Source organism: Theropithecus gelada, chromosome 1 (assembly GCF_003255815.1).
Source record: "Theropithecus gelada isolate Dixy chromosome 1, Tgel_1.0, whole genome shotgun sequence".
NCBI lineage: Eukaryota > Metazoa > Chordata > Mammalia > Primates > Cercopithecidae > Theropithecus > Theropithecus gelada.
The window spans coordinates 46,394,749-46,413,718 of record NC_037668.1 but is presented as its reverse complement, the minus strand read 5'-3'; the positions used below and the strand labels follow the sequence as shown (position 1 = coordinate 46,413,718).

Here is an 18,970-nt window from a genome sequence, read left to right as displayed (position 1 = left end):
CTATCAAAAGCATTAACTTTGTGATGTCATGTGGTGTGGCGATGAAGGACCAGCCCCAGAGTCAGGCCATGTGGTTTGAATCTCAGCTCTGCTAGTCAGGTAGCCCGGGCTGGATTTCTTAATTTCTCAGTGCCTCCATTTCTTCATCTTTGAAATGGGGTTAGTAATGGTCCCCTTATATGAGATGCAACCATTATATGAGATGATGAACCGCAAACACCGGCATGATGCCTGGTTCTTACTGACAATGGCGACCACTTGCTGAACACCTATACATCACTACATGCCTGGCCTGACTTGGCTGGGCTCTAGAGCTTGGGCTCTTTTGGCCACAGTACTCTGTCTCCTGAGAGCACCTATGTCCTTTACTCCTGAAATATTTGAAATGTCAGGAAGACGAGACTTGTCCTTGGACAAGTGACAGAAGGCCAGGGCATGGCCAAGTTATCAGGATGCTCCCTCTCCTTCCAAATAGGGTTCCCCTAGACCACCTAGCCCCACTATGCTCTAAGAAAGAATCATTGTAATTCCAGCCTCCTTTCCTCCCCCTGGGCCCCTAAACATCTCCACCTGCTCCAGGTGCCCCACAGTCCGTGGCACGACCATCGCTATGTAAATGTCTGTGCAAATACCCTGGTGTCAAGCCACCAATTCTCCAGTGAGGCAGGACTACCTCCTGAGACCATCACTTCCCAGCCATGCGGCCCAGGGAAACGACCATCTGCTCCCTGTTCTTCCTGCTACGGGTCCTGGCTGAGCCGGCTAAAAACTCGGACTTCTACCTGCCTGGGGATTACCTCCTGGGTGGCCTCTTCACCCTCCATGCCAACGTGAAGGGCATTGTTCACCTTGACTACCTGCAGGTGCCCATGTGCAAGGAGTGAGTCTCCAGTGTGGGGCTGGAAGTGGCAATGGGGATGGGGTGGGAGGCCAGGTCTGGTCCTGTGGGTCCTTGGGAGCTAGGCCAGGACCAAGGGCTTAGAGCACTCCTCCCCATTCACTGCCAATCCCCTTATTCTAGATCCATGCTCCTAGCCCTCAGGGAGGCCTCATACAACACGGGTTACCAAAATCTTTGACGATTGTGCTCTGAAACACTGAGACTTGGGTCATCTCAGTGTCATTTATTTATTTTTAAATAGAGTTACAGAATGTTCAAATCTAGAGGGCTCTTAGAGGCGATCAAGACTGTTCCCACCCACTTTGGCAACTGGGGGACTCCCAATGGGTCCATGTAAAAACCCATTCGAAATCCTTTGGGAGGCAGAATGTGATTTTTCTGTATCAAGTTCTCAGACTGCATCTTCCAAGGGCTGTGGCTGGGTGGGCAGGGGTGCTTTGGGGCCTAGAGGGGAGTTCCTCTTCCCCCACCTTCTCCATGAGCCCCTTGGGATGACGGCATCACTTGGAGATTGTGGCGGCTGGGTGCATCTGCATGCAAGCACGAAGGCTGGGACATAGAACCAGCCTGGGACTATAAAACAGTGACCTCTTGCAGAGAGGGTGAAGGTATTGTGGGAGACAAGGAGAAAGGTAGGACAGTGCAAAAGATGATTAAGGGTTGACTATAAGAAATGCATTATTTATGAAATTGGGAAAGATTATATGCTGGCTTGAGAATGGTGAAGGTGATGGCACCAGGCACAATGCTGGATTTTCTAATGCTTGTGACCATGGTGGGGAGTATAATGAAGGTGATGGTGATGAAAGTAATGGTGATGATGCTGATAATGTTGATAACAGTAATACTGGTGATGATGACAATGAGAAAAAGTATGATGGTGATGGTGATGACGATGGTGGTAACGGTGGTGATGATGGTGACAGTAGTGATGATGACAGTGGTGGTAATAGTGTTGGTAATGATGGTACTGGTAGTGATAATGGTGATGATGATGATGGTTTTAATGATAGTGTTGGTGATGATGGTGATGGTAGTGATGATGGCGTTGGTGGTGTTGATAATAGTGACGCTGATGATGGTGCTGGTGGTGTTGATAATAGTGATGCTGATGATGGTGCTGATGGTGGTGATGGTGTTAGTGATGGTGTTGGTGATTATGGCAGTGGTAGTGATGATGGTGATGGTGGTGTTGATGATAGTGTTGCTGATGATGGTGCTGCTGGTGGTGATGGTGTTAGTGATGGTGTTGGTGATTATGGCAGTGGTAGTGATGATGGTGATGGTGGTGTTGATGATAGTGTTGCTGATGATGGTGTTGATGGTGTTAGTGATGGTGTTGGTGATGATGGTGATGGTAGTGATACTGGTGATGGTGTTAGTGATGGTATTGGTGATGATGGTGATGGTAGTGATGATGGTGATGGTGGTGATCGTAGTGATGCTGAAGATGGTGCTGATGGTGATGATGGTGTTGGTGATGGTAGTGATGATGGTGATAGGGTGGTAATGATGGTGATGCTGATAATGATGGTGCTGATGATGATGATGGTGATGATGGTGTTACTAATGGTGTTGGTGGTGGTAGTGATGGTGGTGGTGATGTTGGTGGTGATGGTGGAAATGGTGGTGGTGATGGCGATGATGATGTTGATGACAGTGGTGATAGTGGTGGTGCTGGTGGTGCTGATAGTGATGGTGATGGTGTTGATGGTGATGATGGTGGTGATGATTGTCACAAGGTTGTGGTGACAGTGATGGCCCTGGTGGTGATATTGGTAATACGGATAGTGGGTGATGATGGTGATAGTGATCATGGTGTTAGTGATGGTGCTGGTGATGATGGCGATGATAGTGATGCTGGTGATGGTGTTAGTGATGGTGTTGGTTGATGATGGTGATGGTGGTGATCGTAGTGATGCTGATGATGGTGCTGATGGTGGTGATGGTGTTAGTGATGGTGTTGGTGATCGTAGTGATGATGGTGATGGGGTGGTGGTGATGGTGATGCTGATAATGATGGTGCTGTGATGGTGACGGTGGTGAGGGTGTTACTGATGGCACTGGTGATGGTAGTGGTGATGGTGATGTGAAAATGGTGGTGGTGATGGTGGTGATGATGATGATGGTGGTGATAGTGATGGTGCTGATAGTGATGGTGATGATGGTGGTGATGACAGTGATGACAGAAAGGTTGTGGTGACAGTGATGGCCCTGGTGGTGATATTGGTAATACGGGTAGTGGGTGATGATGGTGATAGTGGTGATGGTGATGATGGAAGTTTTAGTGGATAATGGTGGTCACATTAGTGGACGTCAGTAGAGTGGCAATGGAGGTTATAGGGATGGTATTCATTATGGCCACATGGATAATAGTGTCAGTGGTGGCCATATGGGCAATGGTGATCCTAGAGATGTGGTATGGTGACAATGACATGGTGAAAATGCCGGAGTCTTCTGGAGTGGTTCCTTGTCAGTCAATGCCTTGGCTTTCCTGTGGCAGGGAGGAGGAGCAGACTGGTTCTCTTATCCCTCCCTTCTTCACTCTGGATCTGCTTCCATCTCATACTGCTGTGGCCCCTCCAGGTATGAAACGAAGGTGATAGGCTACAACCTCATGCAGGCCATGCGCTTTGCGGTGGAGGAGATCAACAATGACAGCAGCCTGCTGCCTGATGTGCTGCTAGGCTACGAGATGGTGGATGTGTGCTACGTCTCCAACAACGTCCAGCCGGTGCTCTACTTCCTGGCACAGGAAGACGACCTCCTTCCCATCCAAGAGAACTACAGTAACTACGTGCCCCGTGTGGTGGCTGTCATTGGCCCTGACAACTCCGACGCTGTCATGACTGTGGCCAACTTCCTCTCCCTCTTTCTCCTTCCACAGGTGAGGCTCCTGGGCCTTGGGGAGTGGGGCAGAGTAGTGGCTGTCTATAGGCCTCAGAGGCCACTTCTTCCAACAATCATGGGAGGTGATGATAGGACCAGAAGCAGGGTCAGGGCATCAGCCCAAATCTTGAGAAGACAGCCCAGCTTATGGAGTAAGGGCTCAGGCTTTGGAAGTGGGCAGATCTGGTTGTGCAACTTGGCACCGAGTCTTGGCCACAGTGAAGCCTTTGGCAAATCTCTTAACTCTTCTAGGCCTCAATTTCCTCACCTGTAAAGTGGGATGATAAGCATTCCCTCCCAGGGCTATCTGAAGATTAGTGGTTCAACCTGTGTAAATTTCTAGCACACAGTAGGTGGTAAATAATGTTGTTTTATAAAGCATCTTACACAGGAATAAAAACTTGAAGTGCTTAGTATTATTCTGTACAGCTGCCTAGCACAAGGTCTGCCTCACAGTAGGTCCTCACGAAAGAGTGATTTGTATTACAACTATTATTATAACTATTATCATAATCATGATTGAAAGTGCCAAGTGCAGTACTGGTACAGGCTACATGTTCATTAAAGATCAGCTAGCAAAAAACTTGGCACACAGTTAGGTAGTCACGAATATTGTGAATGTTACTGTTTAATGTTAGTACTTTTACATGAAGCATCTAGCTGAGGACTGAATTCATTCTTTCATTCATGTAACAGATATTTATTGAGCACCTACTATGTGCCAGGTACTGTTGTAGGTGCTGGGGTACAGCTGGCAACAACATAGAAATCATTGCCTTCATGGAGCTTCTCTTCTAGTGGGGAGAGACAGAAAATAAGTATAAACAATAGGTGATGCAGGATGTTAGAGGTGAGAAGTGCAATGAATAAAATAAAAACGTGGGGGCTCTGGCACGTCAGTGGAAAGGAGGGGTTGGTAGAGGGAGATTGCAATTTTCAACAGGGTGGTCAGGTGGGTCTCACTGACAATTAGGCAAAGACTTGAGGGAGGTGAAGGAATGAGGGAGCCATGAGGGACCTAGGATAAGAACATTCCAGGAAGAGGGTTAGCAAGTGCCAAGGCTAGGAGGTGCCTGGTGTGTTCGTGGAACTAGATGAGCACAACTGGAGCCAGAGGGAGAGGAGAAGGAGATGAAATCAGACAGGTGTGCAGATAAATGATTGAGCGCTTAGGGGCTCTTCAAGGACTCTGGCTTTTCCTGGGTGACGTTAGGAGCTATTGAGGAGTTCTGAGACGAGGAGTAAAGTGACCTGACGTGTATGTGAGCAGGGTCACCGGGCTGCCATGTTAAGCTTAGACTGCAGGGAAAAGGTGGGTGGGTAATGTTGCAGTGCAGGCCGGGGATGATGGTGGCTGGACAGGAGGGAGCGGGGAGCTGGTAGGCACTGGATGGATATATTTTAAAGGTAGAGCCAAGGGGATTTGCTGATGGATCCAGTGTGACCTGTGTGCGAAAGAAGAGTCAAGGACAACTCCAGAGTTTTTGGCCTGAGTCACTGGAACGATGGATTCATCATCAATCAAGATGGGGGAGGGTGTGGATGGAACGGGCTCAGAGGAGAACAAAGGTTCAGTTTCGATTTGTGAAGTTTGAGATGTCAGACAGGCAGTTGTGGTATGCATCTGAAGTTCAGGAGAGAAGTCCAGGCCAGGGCTATCCGCTGGGAGTTGTTGGCGTGGAAATGGGATATAAAGCCATGAGGCTGGATGGGACCACCAAGGGAGGGGGAGAGCAGCTGGAGAAGAGGCAGGGACTGAAGCCTGAGCCCAGGGTCCTTTAAGATTAAGAGGTCATAGAGAAGAGAAGGAACCAGGAAAGGAGATGGAACACCCTGTGAGTTGGGAAGAAAACCATGGAGCCCTGGAGGCAGAAGGAAGAAACGTGGCTAGTTGCTGAGCCTGATGGTGATGAGGGGGAGGAGGAAAGCGCTGTGCCCAGTAAGAGTTTCTAGGTGATGGGGATGATGGCTATGTCATCTACCTAGCCCGGGATGTGGTTCTCACTAAAAGCCAGTGTGCTGATGACTATGAGGATGATGGTGTATGTGGCTTGGCCTAGAGCGTGGTACACAGTAGGTGCTCAATAATCATGATGAGGCTGAGCTAAGGCACCTGGCCTAGGGCCTGGCACACAGTAGGTTCTTATTGCATGGGGCTACCTGGGGACCATGATGCTTGACGATGGTATAAACCACCTACCCCTGGGGTGGCTTGCACTGGGTGCTTCCCAAATGATGATGGTGGATACAGCCCTGGGGTGGGGGCAGAGCACCCAGTGGGGCACTCGCTCATGCCACGGCCACTCCCCTCGCAGATCACCTATAGTGCCATCAGCGATGAGCTGCGAGACAAGGTGCGCTTCCCCGCCTTGCTGCGCACCGCACCCAGCGCCGACCACCACATCGAGGCCATGGTGCAGCTGATGCTGCACTTCCGCTGGAACTGGATCATCGTGCTGGTGAGCGGCGACACCTATGGCCGTGACAATGGCCAGCTGCTTGGCGATCGCCTGGCCCGGGGCGACATCTGCATCGCCTTCCAGGAGACACTGCCCACAGTGCAGCCCAACCAGAACATGACGTCAGAGGAGCGCCAGCGCCTGGTGACCATCGTGGACAAGCTGCAGCAGAGCACGGCACGCGTCGTGGTCGTGTTCTCACCCGACCTGACCCTGTACAACTTCTTCAATGAGGTGCTGCGCCAGAACTTCACGGGTGCCGTGTGGATCGCCTCCGAGTCCTGGGCCATCGACCCGGTCCTGCACAACCTCACGGAGCTGCGCCACGTGGGCACCTTCCTGGGCATCACCATCCAGAGCGTGCCCATCCCTGGCTTCAGTGAGTTCCGCGTGCGAGACCCACAGGCTGGGCCGCCACCCCTCAGCAGGACCAGCCAGAGGTCCACCTGCAACCAGGAGTGTGACAGCTGCCTGAATGGCACCTTGTCCTTCAACAACGTTCTCAGGCTCTCTGGGGAGCGTGTCGTCTACAGCGTGTACTCTGCGGTCTACGCTGTGGCCCACGCCCTGCACAGCCTCCTAGGCTGTGACCATGGCACCTGCACCAAGACGGAGGTCTATCCCTGGCAGGTGAGGGGGTGGCTGCCATAGAGACTGCAGGGCACCTCCATCCTCCTCTCTTGGGGTTCTGGGCAAATGGGTGTGAAAGGGCACGGGTATCCCATTCTTCCAGACACATAGCACTAGTCCTTCCTGATGCCAAAACAAAATTGCTTTTTAAATTAATTTAATGCTCACCATTCAAGATAGTAGTCTGTTCTTGGAGATTCAGGTGGAATTCACCAGAAGGAAATCCCACAGGCAGTGGGAACCACAGCCCCGCCCCCCCACCTCCCCAGTCTCCAGGGTTGAGAGCCTGGGACGAGCTTGTGTTTTCCTGTGGACCCTCTAAGGCCTTGCATTGCTTTTATGGATCTTCTCATTACCTTAGTTCTCTATCACCCTGGTTCAGACAGACTTTAAATCTGTTCTTCTGGCTTAACACACACATCCACATCCACAGGCACACACAGAAACCCCCCACCACGAAGCCTTCTGGGATATAGAAGGTTTCACTGAGGATCAGAGGAGCAGAGGGGATTTACATTAGAGATGCACACTTTATACTTTGCTATGGAGATCTCTGTTCTTAAATGGTTCCTTGGCTTTTTCATAGTTTGGGGCCAGCCTCCCACCCTGTTGCTTAGTCACTTCCCTAAACCCTGCCCATCTTCCCTCTTCGTTCTCCCCTTTCGCCACTTGCTAGATCCCTCTCCCATCTTCAAATAAGTGTTCACTTCTTTAACAGAACAAATTAGTTTGCTCTGAAGAAATGAGAAAGTTGCTCTTTCTCATTCTATTTAATTGTACCTCTCTATCCCATAATCTCAGATCCTAACCTTGCAACCATAAACACTTTTCTTTTAAAAGATTGCAGTTATTCTTTAAAAGGAATTCTGGTGCCAGCTGGTAAAAATACTGCCTATTGCTATATGTCCTGTTACATTAATAATATACATAATTATCATGGGTGCTTTACTGCTCTTTGAGTGCCTACTAGGCGCTGAATGCCTAGTATACATCACATCTAACTCATGACCCTCCTGTGAGGATAATCTACAGGTAGAAAAACTGAGGGACAAGAAGTCAAAGTGACTTTGATCGCTCAGCCCATGATCGCTCAGTGGTAAGTGGTGGACCCTGGTTTTGAACCCAGGTCTGGCCTATTCTGCTGTCGTTTTCCCACTTCACCTTCCAGGCATCCTCCCAGCTGCAACTGGCAGGAGCTATGATGAAAGACAGGTGACAGCAGAGACCAAAGGGCACCAATCATAGCAACCAGGATGTCCCATCCCTTTTGTTGAGCACCTACTATGTGCCAGGCCTGGGGGACCACCAACCCAGGAGGAGATGAGGACAGTTAAGAAGATCTGTCTGCCAAGTGCAGCAGGAAGTCAAAATTGCAGCTGTGCACGGGGCAGGGGTATCATCATGGTGGGAGAGGGTCAGGGAAGGCAGGACTGAAGTAGGGAGTGAACAGACACTGGACCTTCCAGGAGGACAGTGGGAGAGTGGTGGCCTGGCCACGTGGTCAGGCTCGAGTGGCAAAGACTGAGAGGTGACCCGAACTGCAGGTGATACTGGAGGACATCCAGTGCCAGGTGAAGGAGAGGGGGCTTTGTCTAGAGGCAGCAGGAGTTCATAGAACATTCCAAGCACCGAGATGACGTTCCTGAGACAGCCCAACAAGCCAATTTAGAGCTGGGGTGGGGGATGATGCAGTCAAGTAGCAGGGAGCCCAGCTCACCCTATGTAGGCTTCACCCAGGGTCTCCGCTGGCATAAACAGAGTCCTTGTGTGAATTAGAAAATGACGCCCTTTTGTGCAGACAAGTTAGACCAAGATGCTCTTTGGCTTCGGATGGACGCAGACCTGTGGCAAGTGCATGACTTGGTGACCTGAGTCGGCTGGACTCCAGCTGTTCCTCCCAGTTGTCCTAACTGGACCCATTCTTGCAGGGCACAACCTGCAAAATGGTATGTGGTGTCCTTACTACCTCCCACCCTCCTTGCCAGGTCACACCACGACACTCTGTTTATTTTTGTTGTAACAGGTATCCCAAGTTGTGATTGTGTTGATATCCTTTGTTTGTTTATTGGCTATTCCCCACACCTCCCAAACAGAGGCCAGTGAGAGCAGGGACCCTGTCAATCCTTTCCAACGCCATATCCCAAGTTGCTGGCACTGGTCTGGCTTGGCGTTGCTTCTCAGTGAATATTGAATGGATGAATGAATGAATGAATGAATGGATACTTATGTGCTGGACACTGTGTTCACCTCTTTATGTGAATTCTCAGTCATGCCCAGACAGACACTGTTGAGCAGATACTGTGACTACGTGGGTGCTCTCCCATACACAGGTGAAACTGAGGTTTAAAGAGGTGACAGGCACCCAGCTAGGGAGTGGCCAGGGGTGGTGATGAAATAGTGCTGGAGTAGTGGGGATGGGCACCGCTGTGAGAGGCGAGGCAGAGAGAGAGGCCTCAGGGGCGATGAGAAGAGTTGGAGATGACACTGGGTGGATATGCTGCCCGTGGTGATGGTGGTGGTGGGGTCAGATCAGTGGGAGTCTGGGTAAATCCAGGCTGGCAAATTTGTGGCCATCCCAGCAAAAATGCTCAGTAGACTAGCAGGGTGTGGTGGCTCACACCTGTAATCCCAGCACTTTGGGAGGCCAAGGCAAATGAATCATGAGGTCAGGAGTTCGAGACCAGCCTGGCCAACTCGGTGAAACCCCGTCTCTACTAAAAATACAAAAAATTAGCTGGGCATAGTGGGGGGCACCTGTAATCCCAACTGCTCAGGAGGCTGAGGCAGGAGAATTGCTTGAACCCAGAAGACGGACATTGTAGTGAGCTGAGATAGCACCTGTGCACTCCAGCCTGGGCGAGAGAGTGAGACTCCGTCTTAAAAAAAAAAAAAAAAAAAAAATTCAGCCAGTCATTGAATCATAGAGGGTCAGGGTTGCGAGGTCTTCTCAGGTTCTGGTCCAATCCTTTTATTTCACAAATGGGGCCCTTGGCAGTGGTCTGGCTCTTCCCCACACACCTCCCTCCACCCCTCTCCACCCCTCGGGCATCTTGGATATGGCCCACCTGTTCGTACGTTGTGAGGCAGGTGGCGGTGAGCTGGGCAGAGCTTAGCAATCAAACCTGAAATGGAATCCCAGTGCTGCCACTACTAGCTGTGCACACCTGGGCATATTTAATATCTCTGAGCCTTGGTTTTCTCATCTGTTAAATGGAAGGAATCATATGTACCCTGTTGAGTTATTGAGGGCATTTGCAATCATGATGCAAATTACCTGGGGCAGCTAAGAGGCTAAACGTACTCCTCTTCTTCTTCTCTGACACCAAGTGCTGGCATCAGAAGAGAGTGCGGGGCTGGAGAGGTGGACTTGAGTCTGCCTTAAATGTACAGCTTATGCTGGGGTAAGGGTGGGGCTAGATGGGGAAGGGGAAACAGGGTTCAGCCTGATGAGGGAACCCCAAGGTGCCCAAGTCCCTGCCAATAATAGTCTAGGCTCCCACCCACTCAGGACAATTACAAGGCCAGTGCTTTCTGACCCCTTGGGGGTGATATCTTGGATCCCTCCAGTCCCAGGTGCTCAACCCTGCTTGGGCAGGTCACTACAGAGGTGCAAGATGGGCACCCAGGATGTGACTCCCAGGGGCCTCCGCCATTCTGATCCTCATCCTCAGGCCGACCACCTGGTTGGAGCCTCTTTCTTCTTGGCTCAAAGGACCATTGCCCTTGGGCCTAGCAACCTGTGCACATTCCAAAGAGTCTTTCTGAGTCAGGACCTCACCTGCTGGGCAGGGAAGGGAGAAGGCCAGGACCGGACTCCCTTGGCTACCTGTCTGTCTGTGTGTCTGTCAGTCCCTGAGGCAGGTGAGCCCTAAAGGTGTAGCCCAATGGACACTCCCATTTATGGAGGGAAAATCTAGGAGCCAGGTCCATGGGATATTTGAACTGGAAGTCCTTTCAGGGTTAGCCCAGCAAGGTTCAGAAACTTGCTCAGAGTCACACAGCAAATTGCGGACAGAGCTGGGACTGGACTTTAGGTTGGAGGATGCCCACCTCAAAGTGTGCTCTAGTTTGTCCCAGCTGCTGCCTACTGAGAGTGATGGGGGGCTGGGGAGAGACTGGAATGAGAGCTGACGCTAAGGTCTGGGGAGACAGGAAGGACCCAGGGATCAGGGGAGATCCCAACTGACCTTTGCAGGTGACAGAGACAGTGGACTCTGTACCTCATCTCATGTATTGGGTTCCAGAGGGATGACTGAGGTGACTTCCAGGGAAAAGGAATTCTATTAGCACCTTGGTAGAAGTGATTCCTGTCTCAGGCTCTGCTCTAAGTCCCTAACATAGATGAACTTATTATTATTTTTTTTATAGTTTTTATTGCTCCTACTTTGCAGAAGAGGAAACAGGTTCAGAGAGGTTAAGCAACAGGCCCAATGTCTCACAGCAAGAGGCAGAGCTGAGGCCTGAACCCAGATATATCTGATTCCAGAGCAGAGCTCTCAGCCACTGGCTCCTAAACTGCCACCTTTTTGGAGATTTAGTGCCTCCATATTACAGAGTTGGAAATCAAGGCTAGTGGAATGGTAGAATCTTTCCCAGGTCCAGGAAAAATTCTGGCTCAGTTCTGATGCTAGCTCCACTTCCCTTCCCTCTGACCCTGCCAGCTGCTTAAGGAGATCTGGAAGGTCAACTTCACTCTCCTGGACCACGAAATCTCCTTCGACCCTCAAGGGGACATGGCTCTGCACTTGGAGATTGTCCAGTGGCAATGGGACCTGAGCCAGAATCCCTTCCAGAGTGTCGCCTCCTACTACCCCCTGCAGCGACAGCTGAAGAAAATCCAAGACATCTCCTGGCACACCATCAACAACACGGTCAGCCAGGGGGCCTCGTGGGTGGGCAGGCCGGGGGTGGGGCCTGGCGGGCGGGCGGGGCCGGGGGCGGGGCCTGGTGGGTGGGCAGGCCTGGGGCGGGGCCTGAGGCTCATGCTGGAGTTGCTAGGGCTGTTTTCATTATGGACAGAGCCTAGAGATTCTTTATCAATTGCTGGGAGATTCTTTATCGATTGCTGTGGGGGATGTCTGTTTGTGGGTGTATAGTCTGGGGTCCTTTCATTCCCCCATTCATTGGGAACTGTGTCTGTTCAGGGCTTTCTAATTTCCCAGGAAGAGGGGCTCAGGGGCCTCTGCAAAGTAAACATTCACTGAACATGTGTGTGCCTGGCTTGGTGCTAAGGATTTCAATTCTCACATCAACCCTGGGGCAGTGGTCCCCAACCTTTTTGGCATCAGGGACCGGTTTTGTGGAAGACAATTTTTCCATAGACTGGGAGGAGGACAGTTTCTGGATGATTCAAATGCATTACGCTGTATGCTTTGTCTCTATTATTATTGTTATATATAATTGTGATATATAATGAAATAATTGTACAACTCACCATAATGTAGTATTAATGGGAGCCCTGAGCTTGTTTTACTGCAACTAGACGATCCCATCTAGGGGTGATGGGAGACAGTGACAGATCATCAGGCATTAGATTTTCATAAGGAGCATACAACCTGGATCCCTCACATGCACAGTTCACAATAGGATTTGTGCTCCTGTGAGAATCTAATGCAGAGGTTGATCTGACAGGAGGTGGAGCTCAGGCAGTAATGCGAGTGATGGGGAGCGGTTGTAAATACAGATGAAGCTCTGCTCTTGCTCACCTACTGCTCACCTCCTACTGCATGGCCAGGTTCCTAACAGGCCACAGACTGGTACTGGCCTGTGTCCCGGGGATTAGGGACCTCTGCTTTATCAATAACTGCTAGGATCTCTATTCATGAGTATACAATCTGGGGTCCTGTCCTTCCCCCATTGATTGGGAACTATGCATGTTCAGGGCTTTCCAGCTCCCCAGGAAGAGGGGTTCAGAGACCTCTGCAAATTAAGCACTTACTGGACATGTGTGTGCCAGGCCTGGTGCTAAGGACTTCAATTCTCATATCAACCCTAGGGCATAAATGCTACCATTCTCTCCATTTTATAGGTTAGGAAACTGAAGGCACCGAGAGGTTGTGTGACCTGTCTGAGACCACACAGTTAGTCCATGGTGGAGGTTCTCTGTATACAGCATACAACTAGTCTGTGGTGGAGGTTCTGTATATACAGCATTCAGGCCAAAGGCTGTGATATGGCTTGGCTCTGTGTCCCCACCCAAATCTCATCTTGTAGCTCCCATAATCCTCACATGTTGTGAGAAGGACCCAGTGGGAGATAATTGAATCATGGGGGTGAGTCTTTCCTGTGCTGTTCTCCTGATAGCAGATAAGTCTTACAAGATCTGATGGTTTTAAAAATGGGAGTTTCCCTGCACAAGCTCTCTCTGACTGCTGCCATCCATGTAAGACATGACTTGCTTCTCCTTGCTTTCCACCATGATTGTGAGGCCTCCCCAGCCCTATGGAACTGTAAGTCCATTAAACCTCTTTATTTTGTAAATTGTCAGGTCTTGGGTATGTCCTTATAAGCAGCTTGAAAGTGGATTAATACAGCCTATCATTGGATACTCTTGTTTTAGTATGGTAGCTATGCCTTCAACTGAGTCTGACATCTGTCAATCTAAAGATCCATTATTTTACCCTCTTTAGAGAATAGACCATCAGAATTCTGCTGGAGTAGGAAGGGATAGAGACCTACCTTGTGGAGTTGGGGAGGGGATCTAGGGATCGAAAAGCTTCTGGAAGAGCCTTCATCACTCTCCTATGCTAATACCCTGCACCCTCTTCCCCCCAATCCCTGACAGCACACTCTATCCCCAGTTGCAGAGGTACCTGAGGCTGTGCATTTCTGAGTGCCTTGAGGATTTTTGTGGAGTATATTAGGGTGGTGTCTGTGTTAGTTTCCTGGGGCTGCCATAACAAAGTATCACAGACTGGGGTGGGTGGGGAGCTTAAACAGATGAAATTTATTGTCTCACAGTTCTGGAGGCTGGAAGTCCAAGATCAAGGTGTCAGCAGGGTTGGCTCCTTCTGAGAACTGTGTGGTAGAATATGTTCCAGGCCTCTCCCCAAGCTCCTGGTGGTTTGCTGGCACTCGTTGATGTTCCTTGACTGTAGATGCATCACCTGTATTAGTCCGCTCTTGAATTGTTACAAAGAAATGCTAGAAACTGGGTAATTAGAAAAGAGGTTGAATGGGTATACGGTTCTTCAGGCTGTACAGGAAGCATGATGCTGGCATCTGCTCAGCTTGTGGGGAGGCCTTAGGAAACTTACAGTCATGGTGGGAGGCAAAGGGGGAGCCAGCTTTTCACATGGCTGGAGCAGCAAGAGAGAGTGAAGGAGGAGGTATCACACACATTTAAACGACCACATCTCACAAGAACTCACTCACAGTCAGGAGGAGAGTGCCAAGAGGATAGTACTAAACCATTCTTGAGAACTCTATCCCCATGATCCAATCACCTCCCAATCACCTCCCACCAGGACTCACCTCCAACATTGGGGATTACAACTGGACATGAGATTTGGGTGCGGACACAGATCCAAACCATATCACCACCCCATCTCTGCTTTCACCTTCAGGTAGTGTTCTCCATGTGTCTGTCTCCAAATTCGTCCCTTTTATGAGAACAGCACTCATATGAGATTAGGGACACACCCTCCTCCAGGATGACTTCATCTTAACTAATTATATGACTATGTTCCTGCAATGACCCTATTTTTGAATAAGGTCACATTCTGGGGTCCTGGGGACCAGGTCTTCAAGCAGGATATAGTTTAGCCCATAACACTGTCTTAACTTGGGTTTCTCCCAGAAAGCAGAGCCTGAGATAAGGGCTTATGTGCAGAAGATTTATTCCAGGACATGATACATGGACAGGAACAGGAGTGGGAGACTGGGAAGAGTTCCACAGGGAAGAGGGAAAGTTGGTGCAAGAGAACAACCTCAAGCCAGATACTACTCTGAGCAACTGGAGGTCAATCTTGCTGGGACCTCCCGAAGAGCTACCTTAACATTGTCTCCCAGAGATGGGTGGTAGTAATCCACTAGCTCCCATCACCTGGTGGTCGAGGGTTGCTCTGTGGGGTGTTAGCTCCAGAGGTCTCTCATGGGCATTTCATACGGCAGCCTTAGGGCAGAACACAAGACAGAGCTGTGTAGCCGAGGCCAGGTGCTGACAAATGGCATTTGCTTGAAATTGGTGACTGCAGCAATGGCTGGAGTAAACAGTGGGTAGAGAAAATATGAGGCAGGCCACAGAGAGGTCCATTTCTTGTTCCACTCAGTGGCTTTCCATGAGCCTGGGGAGTCACAGACTTTTTAGACTTTTTAGAGCAGCAGCCAGCTCAGTCTCTAACAGAGAGCTGTTTGGTGGACTTAGCCACAGCCCAAGGTTGTCACTGATATTCATCTCTCTCTTCCACCGACCATTCTGGATTTCTTCACTCCCAGCCAGCATTTGGCTGCTCTCAGTCACTTGCCTGGGTAGTGATCCAGACCCACCTCCCCAAGGTGTCTGGGCCCTTAGTTGCCTTGCCTTTCTGGGCTGTGCCTGCTGCAGATCCCCACCAGCAGGTGCCCTGGGATTGAAGCACCCAGGGTTGCCAGACCTACTCCTTGGGTGCCGGACCTACTCCTTCCTACTCCACTCGTGTAGCAACCACCTCAGCTCTACCCACAAATCCAGGTCAATTACCTCTTCCTTTCTTGGCCTTCTCATTCACTGGCATGAGGACCCCAAAATGACCACATGGTAATCATAGAGCCCTATAGTGTCTGCTGGTGGAAGTATTCCCCCTTTGGGGACCAGAATCTCTATTCCAGCAAAGTCTAAGATTGTAGAGAGGAGAAGCACCAATGCTGCAATGGGCCCATGAGAATAATGGTGCGTGTAACCAAACTTTCTGGTTGCTGGATACACATATTCTAGCTGTTGGGGCCACAACATTATACACAAGCCATTCATTCAAAACTTCATCTTAAAGGGCAGTGTCCCCACCTTGCAGGGCATTCTGAAGATGGTACCTTAGCTGAGCTTTTAGTATGCCATCTCATCCCCTGGTTAGATAGGATACTTCTGGGTAATGTGGTATATGTTAAGATCAGTGGAGCCTGTGATCACGTGCCCATGTCACACCCCTTTACCATGAAGTTGACTCCTGATCTGAGGTGATATGGTATCCTGCATCAGTAAATCATTTGCTCTGGAAGCCCTCAGAAGGCGATGCTGCACTGAAATCAGGGAAGGAAAATTCTTATGAGGTTGAAACACTGCTTCTTCCAGAGAGAAAAGGATCTGATGTAATAGATCTTTCAGCAGTTGGTTGGCTGGTCTCTTTGAAGAATTGTGCCAAGTCAAGGGCTCAACATGGGTCTCTGATGCTGGAATGTTAGGTGTTCTGCAATGGCAGTAACTAGGTCAGCCATGATGACAGGAAGCTCAAGTGAGAGGAAGCTCAAACTGTTGGGTTCATACTTGTAGCCTCCATCCCTGACATCATGGCTACTCTGTGCAGGCCTTGGGGTGGCTGAGGACAGAAGCCAGCTGACCTCCGTTGGACAAGTCCTCCTCTTCCTCCTCCTCTTCCTCCTCCTCCTTCTCCTTCTCCCTCTCCCTCTCCCCCTCCTCTTCCTCCTCCTCCTTCTCCTTCTGCTGCTTCTTTTTTTTTTTTTTTCCTGAGACAATCTTGTTCTGTTGCCCAGGCTGGAGTGCAGTGGTGCAATCTTGGCTCACTGCAGCCTCCGCCCCCAGGGATCAAGTGATTCTCCTGCCTCAGCCTCTCAAGTAGCTGGGATTATAGAAGTGCACCACCACACCTGACTAATTTTTGTGTTTTTAGTTGAGACACGGTTTTGCCATGTTGGCCAGGTTGGTCTGGAACTCCTGACCTCAATTGATCTTCCGACCTTGGCCTCCCAAATTGCTGAGATTACAAACATGAGCCATGGTGCCTGGCTGGGACAAGTCAACCTTTCAATCTGGTTTCTATTACTCTGTGTTTGCCATCTGGTTTGCATTAACATGAGACACAGAGATCTTCATGCTTTGTGCTCACTCTCATGGATCCATTCATATACCTTTCCCCAAGCAACCTTGTCTCCATTATTCCACTCTTGCTCCTTCCAGGCCCCTGAACAACCAGCCAAGCTATTCCATATGTCCAGGATCTCAGGAATATCCATCCTTCCGGACATCTCTCCATCCACACAAAGCAAACAACCTAGTGTTCTGCTTGCACATCTCTACATACAAGCAGTATCTCCCATCATTACTGTCCTTCAGGATTCACCCTGAAGAAAGCTTTGTATCCCTGAAAACAGCTTAGTATGGCAGCAGTCCACTGTCAGCTCACATTAACATATCAAACCAACCTACTTGTGAATCATTCCTGAATGTTCTCCTCTATTTATTTGTCATAAAGAATCTCTCCATAAGGTCTTACGTGTGATTTGAGGGAGAGGCATTTGTTATAAGAGAAATAGATACAGGAGTCACAATAATTGATTTAAGAAATTTACTTGGACCCACTGGCGCTTCTTGGATACCATTTCCCTTATATGAAGACTTGCTTTTAGTCCTGCCTCTCTATAAGACTCTGTGAATCTGATAGTCGCTTGATGTCCTGGGGTCAGGTACTCAATTTCCATAATGGCCCAGCAGGACTCCAAGAGTTGATTTTCAAGTAGTGAGTAGCATGTTGTGTAGAAGGCATGGCATTGTTGCATCTCTCTCTTAGGGCTTGCCAATTCTTATAAGCATAGATAACTCAAACATCATCACATCTCCTCGATCGTGTGGCCCCAGTGGCAGGATCGCTTACACAGAAGCCAGGGCCTTCTTCAGAGTCATTCTCTGGACCTGTTACCTTCTGCCTTGAAACTGAAACCCTTCTGAATCACCTGGTAAATGGGTTGGAGCAGTATTTTCAGGAGCAATTTATGTTGTCCCCCAAATCTAAAGAGGTTCACAAAGTGCCATACTTTCATGGTAGCAGGAGTAGGGTGGATGACTTATCTATTATCTTAGAATGGAAGTCCTGGCATTCTCTGTACCATTAGCCTCCTAAAAACATCACCAATGTGACAGCACCCCCAACCCCAAGTTTTGAATCTTGGTAAGGTTTATCTCCAACCCTCTGGCATTCATAGGTCTTACTTGGATATAAAAGTCCTTGCTACTTTGTACTAACCAGGTCCAATGACCATGGTGTCATGAATATCATAGACCTGCATGATATTCTGCAGAATGTCAAGATGAACAACTTTCCTGTGGACTACGTTGAGATCGAGAGTGAAAGAGTAAACTCTGTGATAAGATAGTGAATGCTAGTGATTTGATAAGATAGTGAATGTTAATGATGTAACATCTTTCTTCTTTTTAAACACAGATGTTTATAATAATACATTTCTCTCAAGTATTGTTTTCACTTTTATTATTCACAAGTTTTAAAATTAATTACCCCATTAATTTTGGTACATTTTTAAAATTTTTTATTTTTATGATAAAAGACACATAACATTTACCAATTTATTTTTAAGCATACATTTCAGTAATGTTAAGTATATTCACGTTTTTGTGCAACAGATCTCTAGAACTTTTTCATTTTGCAAATTTCTAACTATTCCCATTGAGCAACTCTGCATTTCTCCCTTCCTCCAGCCTCTGGCAACCATCCTTCTACTTTCTGTTTCTATGAGTTTGACTACCTTAGATACCTCCTATAAGTAGAATCATATAGTATTTGTCTTTTTGTGGGGTTATGTTGCGTTCTTATTTTCATTAATTTCAAGGCATTTTCTAATTTCCCTTGTGAATACTACTTTGACCTATTGTTATTTAAGGGTATGTTGTTTAATTTCCACATATCTATGAATTCCCCAAATTTTCTTCTGTTATTGATTTCTATTTCATTAGATTGTTGTTGGAGAACATACCTGTTATTATTGCAGTCCTTTCAAGTTTATTAAAACTATGTTTACTATTTGCTATAAATAAATAGCAATCGTGTCAGAGGCCAAAATTTTCTCCAGTGTCTCCCATTTTATCTTTGGTTTTCCCTAGATATTCCTTCTTTTTTTTTTTTCTTTTTTTTTTTTTTTTTTTTTT

General features: G+C 48.6%; 1 protein-coding gene across 1 annotated transcript in view; it reads left to right on the top strand.

Moving 5' to 3' along the window:
- The first annotated feature begins 697 nt into the window (after positions 1-697).
- Positions 698-18,970, top strand: part of TAS1R2 (taste 1 receptor member 2) — a 21,439-nt gene continuing 3,166 nt past the window's right edge. Inside the window, exons 1-4 of the mRNA XM_025365109.1 lie at positions 698-880; positions 3,488-3,788; positions 6,106-6,879; positions 11,541-11,750. Of these exons, the coding sequence (XP_025220894.1) occupies positions 699-880; positions 3,488-3,788; positions 6,106-6,879; positions 11,541-11,750 (1,467 nt within the window). The 5' untranslated portion in view covers position 698. The remainder of the gene's footprint in view (positions 881-3,487; positions 3,789-6,105; positions 6,880-11,540; positions 11,751-18,970) is intronic.